General features: G+C 48.0%; 1 protein-coding gene across 1 annotated transcript in view; it reads right to left on the bottom strand.

Moving 5' to 3' along the window:
• Positions 1-2,779: 2,779 nt before the first annotated feature.
• Fig4 (FIG4 phosphoinositide 5-phosphatase) overlaps positions 2,780-12,235 on the bottom strand; it is a 115,070-nt gene continuing 105,614 nt past the window's right edge. Inside the window, exon 23 of the mRNA NM_133999.1 lies at positions 2,780-3,307. Within this exon, the coding sequence (NP_598760.1) occupies positions 3,130-3,307 (178 nt within the window). The 3' untranslated portion in view covers positions 2,780-3,129. The remainder of the gene's footprint in view (positions 3,308-12,235) is intronic.

Consider the following 12,235-nt stretch of genomic DNA (forward strand, 5'->3'; position numbering starts at 1 on the left):
TGATAACTCCAGCTGTGTCAAGTTGATACAAAACTAGCCTGTACAATTGACCCCTTGTCAACTTGACACATAAACACATCACTAGTAAGCCTCAACCCTTACATTCTTATTCATCCCCAAGATCTAAATAACTTTAAAAGTCCCACAGTCTTTACATATTCTTAAATTTTCAATCTCTTTAAAATATCCATCTCTTTTAAAACCCAAAGTCTTTTTACAATTAAAAGTTTCTTAACTGTGGACTCCACTAAAATAGTTTCTTCCTTTAAGAGGGAAAAATATCAGGACACAGTCACAATTAAAAGCAAAAATCAATCTCCAACCATCCAATGTCTGGGATCCAACTCACGATCTTCTGGGCTCCTCCAAGGGCTTGGGTCATTTCTTCAGCCATGCCCTTTGTAGCACACATGTCGTCCTCCAGGCTCCAGATGCCTGTACTCTACTGCTGCTGCTCTTGGTGGTCATCTCATGGTACTGGCAACTCCAAAACACTGCATGACCCCTTCAGTCCTGGGCCATCAATTGCAACTGAGGCTGCACCTTCACCAATGACCTTCCATGGCCTCTCACAGTGCCAAGTCTCAGCTGCTCTGTGTGATCCCTTCATGCCTTCAAAACCAGTACCACCCGGGTAACTCTTACACATTACCAACCTTGGCTATCTCTGGAACACAGCCTCTTTGTGCTTTCAAAAAACACTTCCCAGAAGATGTCACCTCAACCATGCTGGTCTCTTCTTAATCACTGCTAATTTCTTAGCTCCAGCTAACCAGCATCAGTAGTCCCAGTAACGCAAAGGTTTTGCTTTAGTAGCTCTGGTATCTTGTTAATCACAACTGATTCTTCAGCCCCAGCTAACCAGAACCACAGAATAATCCAACTCCAAAATAGCAATGGCTCTGAAAAGAGTCTTTAATTTTCCTACTGAAATTTCACAAGCCAGGCCTCCATCTTCTGCACTGTTCTCAACATCATCTTCCAAGCTCCTACACAACATCTGACAGAGCTCTTAACACGAATGGATCTTCTAGCCCAAAGTTCCAAAGTCCTTCCACAGTCCTCCCCAAAACATGGTCAGGTTGTCACAGGAATACCCCACTATGCTGGTACCAAATTGTCTTAGTCAGGGTTTCTATTCCTGCACAAACATCATGATCAAGAAGAAGTTGGAGAAGAAAGGGTTTATTCAGCTTACATTTCCACACTGCTGTTCATCATTGAAAGAAGTCAGGACTGGAACTCAAGCAGGTCAGGAAGCAGGAGCTGATACAGAGGCCACGGAGGGATGTTCTTTACTGGCTTGCTTCCCCTGGCTTGCTCAGCCTGCTCACTTATAGAACCCAAGACTACCAGCCCAGAGATGGTCCCAACCACAAGGGGCCTTTCCCCCTGATCACTAATTGAGAAAAAGCCTTACAGTTGGATCTCATGGAGGCACTTCCCCAACTGAAGCTCCCTTCTCTGTGATAACTCCAGCTGTGTCAAGTTGACACAAAACCAGCCAGTGCAGGGAACCTAGAATAAAGCTTCTCCTTATCATTATTAGGTCCAGCAGCCAAATGACTGCTAGAAAATGGAGATTCGTGTCTGATTTATAACTGGCAGCCTAGCAGCAGCTCCAGATTTTTCTGTAACTTGGGAAGGGTCACTCGGGAACCCACACAGCACAACAAGCTATTAGGCAGAGATGCAAACTGCACAAATACAGAATCCCTCTTCCCTTGTCATTCTCTAATCTTATTTCATGAATGTGTCAATCAAAAATGTCTGCTAAATGGGGCTCCAAATGTATCTGCAATATGAGACTTCCCGAGAATCCCAGGGTGCCAGAGTTGCTGTTATACTCCTGGGCTAGATGGTTTAGTTCTCTTCTCTGTGACTTCTGGGAATAACTGAAACATATGAAATGGCATCAAACCCTTGTGGCAAAGTCTGAAAACACACAGTTGCCATGTTAGCGTCTAACGATGTAAAGTACTAACCAGATGTGCCCATCACCTGTCTGAGTTCTAAATGTCAAATGTGTCACACAACTCTGCACTACAAAGTTGTTTAGAACAACCACTAAAGAATTATGTTTTAAAATGATGTGTGTGGGTGGGGTGGGGGTTTGTGTGAGTGCAGGTACTGACGGAGCCCAGAAGCTGGCATCAGGTCCCTTGGAGCTGGAGTTACAGCTGGCTGTGAGCCATCGCACGGGTGCCGAGAACTGAGCTGAGGTTCTCTGTAAGAGCCGATGGATTCTATCAATGGCCCACCTCTCCAGGCGCTCAGGTGGCTAGTTTCAATGTTTTCTTTTTATGTAATTTTCAGTTATAGAGCTCTCAGAATAGTGGAAATAACTTTGTCTCTCCTCAGATTTGTCAGTTATTAATGCTTTTCTCCATGTGCTTTGTAGCATGCTGCTTGTCCTGAACTCTGTTTAGGATGATACTTTGTGGAGATCTGGTCTCTTTATCCATAAACACGTCAGAGTATATTTCCTAAGAACACAGCTTTCTGAGTAAGAAAATATTTTTTCCATCAAAATAAAAAATTAACATGTAAGCCAAGCAGAATAGATTTAAAATGGCAAATATAAAGAAAAGTACATTGCTTATTCCTTCTGAGAGAAGACACTTCGGGCTCTTTTGTTACCAGGCTATCCCTAGACCTTGCCATAACTCCTGGCACATAGGGGATGCTCACACAAGCCTATTAACTTTGTAAAGCAAAATTTCATGGGACGTTTCATAATGTGAATTTCTCCTAAAATAAGTCAGAAGCAAAACCAGCAAAAGAGGCAGCATTTCTTTATTACCTGCAATTAGTCATTTGCATGGTACAAAGAGGTGAAAAGTTTCAGATACATGATTTGGATGAATTGATTTTTAAAGATTTTACTTTTATTATTTTTACTGTGTGTGTGCATACATGTGTGTGTATGCACTCCTGTGCATGTGTGTGCACACACAGGCACCTACTTGAGTATAGGTGCCTACAAAATCTGGAAGACAACACTGGATTCCTGGTAGCTGGAATCACCGAAGGCTGTGATACAGGTGCTGGGGAGTCCTTTACCAATGAGCTGCATCTCAGGATCTGGGGCACGCCTTCTCACAGAGGACACTGTCCTCGAGGCCGTCTCTATAAGTAGCGGTTTCTGATGTACTCCCGGTACATGGCAGTGTCCTCTTTGCCAAGGGGCTGCATGATACCTTGGCTAGCTTGGATATGGGCCTGGAAGATCTCTGTAGACTTTCTGTCTACTCTTGGAGGCTGAACTTCATAAATGTTGTCTTGCGAGAAAGCTGAGATGGGAGTTCTGTAAAAGAGGAAAGACAGGACTGTGTTATGGAACTTCTCACCACAACATGGGCTTCACCAACCAAGGGCAACCTCTGCAGTTGTTACTTCCTGGGAGGCCAAAGGATAGAAGCTGTCCCTGATACCCAGGCAGGGCAGAGGTCCTGTCCCTTATAGAATGTCAGCTCTATAGTTGCGTGTCCTGCTGGCTCCCACTGGAAGAAGCTTCAGGTGGTACTATACCTAAGTTTTGTTCCTTGTCCTTGCAGGCTCTTGTTTTGTTTTGTTTTTTGTTTTTTTGTTTTTTAAAGAATGAATAAGTAGAAATCAATGTTGTGGGAGATAGTGATAATTCTTACCAATGAATTTATGGCAGTAAAATGTCTGCTCAGTGCCGTGCCTGGCCCAATACAAGCACTCAGTAAATAGGATCACGGTTTAGGTATAATTCCTTACTGAAGTTCCAAAATTCTAAAAGCTTTGACAACCAAAAGCTATACTGCCTGAGACTTCCAGCCGACCTAAAACACCCTGCTCTCAGTTCTTTCCCATTCTCTGACATGCAAATGTTAACATGTCATACATCAGACATGGCCTCAGATCTTACTGGGGAGATTATATGAGGTGACTATATCTTGGGGTGCTAATGCCCACTTTCTAATTCTACAGCATATCTGGCCTCTGTTTTTAAGGTAAGGAACGGTGGATCTGTGACAGACAGTCCCCTCCTTTCTGAAGCACCTGAGAATAAGCCCCCAGCCCTGCACCTTGACAGCAGCACAAAGGAGCTGGCCCTGGAAATGTGGGTGTGGTGAGCAGGCCCCAAGAGCACGAGAACAGGAGAGCTGACCCTGCCTCCTACCAGTGGCAGCATCAGGTGGCCTAGCCTGAGCAGTGCTGGAGAGCTTGCTGTGGTGATGCAGATAAGGGAAAGCTAGCATGCTAGCCAGCTCAGCTACCACGCAGACCCAGATCCATGGCTTGAGCTGGCCCATCCCAAATCTTTATCATCTGCAGATGGTTGGGATGTGTGAAAGGGCCAGTGCTGCTGAGCCAAAGCTGCAGGATCTCCATGACACAGGGCAACAACGGGATAAACCAGAGGAGGCCAGGTGAGGATCAATGTTGATGGCGTCACAGAAGCCAGAGGCCTCGAACCAGACCAATGGCTCATTACAATGAACATCTGCAAGTGAAGATGTGTGGACAGAGGAAGATACTGTGGATGCACCGTGACACACTACAGCCTCCGCGATGAGATGTTTGCTATGCTTCATTATTTTTGGTTATTGTTGTTGTTGGTGGTGGTGGTGGTGGTGTGTGTGTGTGTGTGTGTGTGTGGACACACGCACATGCATGTGTGTCTTACTAGGGGGTGTTGCAGAGGCAAAAGGGGGATATGAAGGGATAGGGAGAAAATCGAGACTGGGCTGCATGATATAAAATTCACAAAACATAAATAAAAAGTTTTAAAATTTTTTAAAAAGAATTCTAATCCATTCCTTGAGGAAGACACTGTCTCTATAAAGGCCCTGTCAGAATTCATCATAGTGGTGTCTGACACACCCTCAATTTACAGCCATTTGAACACCCACTGGTTACTGCATCCTTAGCTGGGGGCAGGCAGGCCCTTGGGATGAGTCAACTGAAAATTCAGAATTGATACAGAGGATACACGTGTGCATGGTGTGTGCTGCTCACTTGTGTGCTCAGAGGTCAAGGAGATGCCACTAGTGAGAAAGGATGAAAAACTAAAGATATGGTGAAGGTCATGGACATAGGTTGACAGACTTCATCACGTGACCATCCTCCAAGACGGTTCTTCATATTTGGGCAACAGACAACATTCTGCTGGGCTGGGGACTCAGCCTTGCTCCTGTGGGTCTGGGAAGAGTCACAGAGGAAAGGGCTATTTGCTTAGCTGGGACTCTGGAGCTATGGGAGGGATCTGTAGTTAGCAGTGGACATCGGAAGCAGCTGGAATGTTAGCATTCTTCTGGAAACTGGGCAGTGTGGTAACATGAAGGACAGGAGAAACTGTTCAAGAGCTCTGTTTTCATAGCATGTGCTGCATTTAGATGTGGACTTTTCTTACTCCTCTAGAACGTCATTAAGGGACAGACTATGGGGATGGATGGCTCAGTGGGGAAAATGCTGGCTCTGCAAGCAAGAAGGCCACAGGTCAGAGCCCTAGAACTCACATAAGTGCCAGGTGGCCATGGACACACAGGTCCAGCTTTGGAAAGACAAGACAGGGGACCCTCCTCCCCCAGAGCAAGCTGGCTGGCTGTAGCAGTGAGCTCTGGTTTTGATTGTGAGCTCCTGCCTCAAAGAATAAGGTTGAAGACTAATCAAGGCAGATTCCTGATCCCAACCTCAGGCTTCCACATACACATGCACATGTATGTGCATACCTGCACATACACATGTGCCCCCACACATGCAAACATGCATATACATAAGCTTATTCACAAAAGAAGAAAGAAAGAGAGAGAGAGAAAGAGAGAGAGAGAGAGAGAGAGAGAGAGAGAGAGAGAGAGAGAGAGAGAGAGGAAAAAAGAGAAACAAAAAGAAAGAGGGCTGAAGAGATGGCTCAGCAGTTAAGAGCACAGACTGTTCTTCCAGAGGTGCTGGGTTCAATTCCCAGTAACTACATGGTGACTCACAACCATCTGTAATGGGATTTGATGCCCTCTTCTGGTGTGTCTGAAGAGAGCAATGGTATACATATACATAAAATAAATAAATAAATCTTTTAAAAAACAAAGGGAGGGAGGAAGAGAGGGAGGGAGAAAGGGAGGGAGGGAAGAAGGAAGAAAGGAGGGAAGGAACGAAGGAAGGAAGGAAGGAAGGAAGGAAGGAAGGAAGGAAGGAAGGAAGGAAGGAAGGAAAGGAGAAAGGAAGGAAGGAAGGAAGGAAGGCAGGCAGGCAGGCAATCGAGGTGGCTCACTGAACTTCACCTTTGTGTATAACACACACTATTTCATGATGGCTGGACTTTATAGGACATCTCATTGAAATAAAATAAACCTGGAAGGGATTAGTCATTTAAGAAACTTAGGTTTTTGGTTTTTGGTTGTTTTTTTTTTTTTTTTTTTTTTTTTTTTTATCTCAGGATAATGTGTTTCAATTCAAATTTGGCATACAGTTTCAATTCAAGTTTGGCATAGAGTGGTTCATTTAAGGCTAAAATAATAAAGGTGGGCTGGAGAGATGGCTCAATCAGTGAAGTGTGAGGAGATGGCTCAGTCAGTAAAGTGTGAGGAGATGGCTCAGTCAGTAAAGTGTGAGGAGATGGCTCAGTCAGTGAAGTGTGGGGAGATGGCTCAGTCAGTGAAGTGCTGGGGAGATGGCTCAGTCAGTGAAGTGTGGGGAGATGGCTCACTCAGTGAAGTGTTGGGAGATGGCTCAGTTAGTGAAGTGTGGGGAGATGGCTCAGTCAGTGAAGTGTGAGGAGATGGCTCAGTCAGTGAAGTGTGAGGAGATGGCTCAGTCAGTGAAGTGTGAGGAGATGGCTCAGTCAGTGAAGTGTGGGAGATGGCTCAGTCAGTGAAGTGTGGGAGATGGCTCAGCCAGTGAAGTGTGAGGGGATGGCTCAGTCAGTGAAGTGTGGGAGATGGCTCAGTCAGTGAAGTGTGGGAGATGGCTCAGCAGTGAAGTGTGGGAGATGGCTCAGTCAATGAAGTGCTGAGGAGATGGCTCAGTCCGTGAAGTGTGAGGAGATGGCTCAGTGAAGTGTGGGAAGAAGGCTCAGTCAGTGAAGTGTGGGGAGATGGCTCAGTCAGTGAAGTGCTGGGGAGATGGCTCAGTCAGTGAAGTGTGGGGAGATGGCTCAGTTAGTGAAGTGTTGGGAGATGGCTCAGTCAGTGAAGTGTGAGGAGATGGCTCAGTCAGTGAAGTGTGAGGAGATGGCTCAGTCAGTAAAGTGTGAGGAGATGGCTCAGTCAGTGAAGTGTGGGAGATGGCTCAGTCAGTGAAGTGTGAGGAGATGGCTCAGTCAATGAAGTGCTGGGGAGATGGCTCAGTCCGTGAAGTGTGAGGAGATGGCTCAGTCAGTGAAGTGTGAGGAGATGGCTCAGTGAAGTGTGGGGAGATGGCTCAGTCAGTGAAGTGCTGGGGAGATGGCTCAGTCAGTGAAGTGTGGGGAGATGGCTCAGTCAGTGAAGTGTGGGAGATGGCTCAGTCAATGAAGTGCTGAGGAGATGGCTCAGTCCGTGAAGTGTGAGGAGATGGCTCAGTGAAGTGTGGGAAGAAGGCTCAGTCAGTGAAGTGTGGGGAGATGGCTCAGTCAGTGAAGTGTGAGGAGATGGCTCAGCCAGTGAAGTGTGGGGAGATGGCTCAGTCAGTGAAGTGTGGGAGATGGCTCAGTCAGTGAAGTGTGAGTAGATGGCTCAGTCAATGAAGTGCTGGGGAGATGGCTCAGTCAGTGAAGTGTGAGAGATGGCTCAGTCAGTGAAGTGTGAGGAGATGGCTCAGTCAGTGAAGTGCTGGGGAGATGGCTCAGTCAGTGAAGTGCTGGGGAGATGGCTCAGTCCGTGAAGTGTGAGGAGATGGCTCAGTGAAGTGTGGGAAGAAGGCTCAGTCAATGAAGTGTGGGGAGATGGCTCAGTCAATGAAGTGCTGGGGAGATGGCTCAGTCCGTGAAGTGTGAGGAGATGGCTCAGTCAGTGAAGTGTGAGGAGATGGCTCAGTCAGTGAAGTGCTGGGGAGATGGCTCAGTCAGTGAAGTGTGGGGAGATGGCTCAGTTAGTGAAGTGTTGGGAGATGGCTCAGTCAGTGAAGTATGAGGAGATGGCTCAGTCAGTGAAGTGTGAGGAGATGGCTCAGTCAGTGAAGTGTGAGGAGATGGCTCAGTCAGTGAAGTGTGGGAGATGGCTCAGTCAGTGAAGTGTGAGGAGATGGCTCAGTCAATGAAGTGCTGGGGAGATGGCTCAGTCCGTGAAGTGTGAGGAGATGGCTCAGTCAGTGAAGTGTGAGGAGATGGCTCAGTGAAGTGTGGGGAGATGGCTCAGTCAGTGAAGTGCTGGGGAGATGGCTCAGTCAGTGAAGTGTGGGGAGATGGCTCAGTCAGTGAAGTGTGGGAGATGGCTCAGTCAATGAAGTGCTGAGGAGATGGCTCAGTCCGTGAAGTGTGAGGAGATGGCTCAGTGAAGTGTGGGAAGAAGGCTCAGTCAGTGAAGTGTGGGGAGATGGCTCAGTCAGTGAAGTGTGAGGAGATGGCTCAGCCAGTGAAGTGTGGGGAGATGGCTCAGTCAGTGAAGTGTGGGAGATGGCTCAGTCAGTGAAGTGTGAGTAGATGGCTCAGTCAATGAAGTGCTGGGGAGATGGCTCAGTCAGTGAAGTGTGAGAGATGGCTCAGTCAGTGAAGTGTGAGGAGATGGCTCAGTCAGTGAAGTGCTGGGGAGATGGCTCAGTCAGTGAAGTGCTGGGGAGATGGCTCAGTCCGTGAAGTGTGAGGAGATGGCTCAGTGAAGTGTGGGAAGAAGGCTCAGTCAATGAAGTGTGGGGAGATGGCTCAGTCAATGAAGTGCTGGGGAGATGGCTCAGTCCGTGAAGTGTGAGGAGATGGCTCAGTGAAGTGTGGGAAGAAGGCTCAGTCAGTGAAGTGTGGGGAGATGGCTCAGTCAGTGAAGTGCTGGGGAGATGGCTCAGTCCGTGAAGTGTGAGGAGATGGCTCAGTCAGTGAAGTGTGAGGAGATGGCTCAGTGAAGTGTGGGGAGATGGCTCAGTCAGTGAAGTGCTGGGGAGATGGCTCAGTCAGTGAAGTGTGGGGAGATGGCTCAGTCAGTGAAGTGTGGGAGATGGCTCAGTCAGTGAAGTGTGGGAGATGGCTCAGTCAATGAAGTGCTGAGGAGATGGCTCAGTCCGTGAAGTGTGAGGAGATGGCTCAGTGAAGTGTGGGAAGAAGGCTCAGTCAGTGAAGTGTGGGGAGATGGCTCAGTCAGTGAAGTGTGAGGAGATGGCTCAGCCAGTGAAGTGTGGGGAGATGGCTCAGTCAGTGAAGTGTGGGAGATGGCTCTGTCCGTGAAGTGCTGGGGAGATGACTCAGTCAGTGAAGTGTGAGGAGATGGCTCAGTCAATGAAGTGCTGGGGAGATGGCTCAGTCAGTGAAGTGTGAGAGATGGCTCAGTCAGTGAAGTGTGAGGAGATGGCTCAGTGAAGTGTGGGAAGAAGGCTCAGTCAATGAAGTGTGGGGAGATGGCTCAGTCAATGAAGTGCTGGGGAGATGGCTCAGTCCGTGAAGTGTGAGGAGATGGCTCAGTGAAGTGTGGGAAGAAGGCTCAGTCAATGAAGTGTGGGGAGATGGCTCAGTCAATGAAGTGCTGGGGAGATGGCTCAGTCAGTGAAGTGTGAGGATATGGCTCAGTCAGTGAAGTGTGGGGAGATGGTTCATCAGTGAAGTGTGAGGAGATGGCTCAGTCAGTGAAGTGTGGGGAGATGGCTCAGTCAATGAAGTGTGAGATGGCTCAGTCAGTGAAGTGTGAGGATATGGCTCAGTCAGTGAAGTGTGGGGAGATGGTTCATCAGTGAAGTGTGAGGAGATGGCTCAGTCAGTGAAGTGCTGGGGAGATGGCTCAGTCAGTGAAGTGCTGGGGAGATGGCTCAGTCAATGAAATGCTTGCCACACTAGGATGGCGGCTTGAGTTTAAAGCCTCAGTTAAAGCTGGATGTGGTGATGCGTAACCCCAGCCTGGTACATAGCCAGTGTTGAGACAGTGGTTTCGATCAGAGATAGGCAGATCCCTGGAGCTAACCTGCCAGTCAATGGGTGAGCCCTAGGAAAAGCAAGGTGCAGAGCAACTGAAGAAGGCTCTCGATGCCAACCTCTGGCCTTACACACATGTGCAAACCTGTACAAACATCTGTCTCTGTCTCTCTGTCTCTGTCTCTCTGTCTCTGTCTCTGTCTCTCTGTCTCTTCCTCTCTCTCTCTCTCTCTCTCTCTCACACACACACACAAACAGAGAGAGAATGAGGGGGTAAGGGAGGAATGAAAGGCAGGAGGGGAAGAAGGAAGAAGAGCCAAGTTAAAGGAATTTGGAGACAGCTAAATCTCATTGTATGCCAGCTGGCAGGACTGTGTTTCACAGGACAGATACAGGGCTACTGAATGTCTGTGCTTAACACATTATTATGGTGGGTGGTTGAGATAATACACAAATCTATTCATAATTTTGCCTCAGAACAATACTGAAACTCTACAGTTAATTTAATTCAAGATGAGCAGTAAGGATTCTTTAATGGCTGGTTGTATTCAGTGCCAAACTATTTTAAGCAGGCCCTTCTATAAAGTGGCTCCGTTAGTCTTCAGAGATAGCCATCAAGTCAGCTACCAAAGCAGCTCTTGGCCTCCACCGGCAGCACACGGCCTACATTAGTCCAGCGTCTGCTCCTCTCGGAGCCCTTACACATCCATCCTGATATTTAGCTTTCACATCCGCTTTGGAGGAGGGAAGCCCAGTTTTACCTGCTCTAGCGGTCAGATGCGCTAGCTATTTGTAAAGCTGAACTGATGGTCCCTGCTCTCTCTTTGACCCTTGACCTCTGCATAGAACCGCATGTGCATAACATTCCTGGCAAGAATAAGCAGATATCCAATGGCTGCTCAAAGACACCGTCTGGGAACTAAAGCCTTAGACCAGCAGGGGAAGAGACCCTGCCGTCCCAGGGGTGGTAGGGCCAGGGCAACACAAACAGGGCCATGCACTCCACCCAACAACTTGGACTTCTTATCAAGAAATAAACTGGGAGTCCTCCCTCTGCTTCTCAGAACCTGATCCACTGAAAGCAGACTCACAGAAATAATGACAAACTCTACGGACAGGACATGCCAACCCTAGCTGGCATGGCTTTATCAAGCAGCAGGCAGGTCCTCCCGTGATCCCAGTGCTACATTGAACAATACATCTGTGATGTTGAGATAGTTCCTGCTGCATCTGAGTCAGAATAAAGCTCAAGATATCCCCAGGACTGCTGGGGTAACAGGGGGCAGGAAGAAATGGATTCACAAAGAACCACTGTTTCCTGATCCAGTCACAGGGAGCCCCTCATAGACCTAAGCTGGAGTTCTGTGTGGCCCGAAGACTCCCGGCTCCTACCGCAGACTAAGTCAGAACACCTGACCGAGAGGGCAGCTGCTGAGCCCGCGGGACGATTCTAACATCTAGGAACGCTTGCCAGCTTCTGGTCTATCATGGCCACCATCAGTTATATAGATGAGACATGTAGAATGCTAAATATGAGCTTGCTTGAATTCTTACAGTGATGGGAATCAAACCAAGGACTCTGGACACCTTAGGCAAACATACTACCGCTCAGCCATACTCTAACTACTTAAACAGTTTTTTCTTTTAACTTTTTATTGCTTCAGTTTCACATTGTGTAGCCGAATCCCACTCACCTCTCCCTTCCTCCTTATCCACCCTTGCAACCTCCCCACAAAAGAAAAAAAAATAAACAAAACATAAAAACCATCTCGTCCAGGGAGTTGTAGTGTGTCGCATGTGTTCCACAGTATACGCTTCTGTCCACACGTCTTTAATTGCAAACATTCATTGCAATGAGTCATTGGTCTGGTTCGAGGCCTCTGGCTTCTGCTACACTATCAGGACCAGCTCTTTCACTCGCTCCAGCAGTGCATAGATGGAGTACATGTTGGTGTGGGTCAACTCCAGGATGGGGATCTGGGCCTGAGTGGTCAGCCCACCAGCTGTCCTGCGCCCACACCACCAGGGTGAACTTTCCTGTACTGCCTGGCTGGCTCACCTAAGACTGTAGCCGGCAGGGGGCAGGGCCAGCTCTCCTGCTTTCATACCCTCAGGGGTAGCTCAACCACATCCATGCCACCTTATGTGGCAGGGACAGCTCTCCCATGCTCACCCATGCTCCCACCACCAGGGCCAGCTCTACTGTGCCAAGTGAGGTGCAGGGCCCTGCTCTCCCAAGTG

The sequence above is a fragment of the Mus musculus genome, chromosome 10 (assembly GCF_000001635.26).
Source record: "Mus musculus strain C57BL/6J chromosome 10, GRCm38.p6 C57BL/6J".
Lineage (NCBI taxonomy): Eukaryota > Metazoa > Chordata > Mammalia > Rodentia > Muridae > Mus > Mus musculus.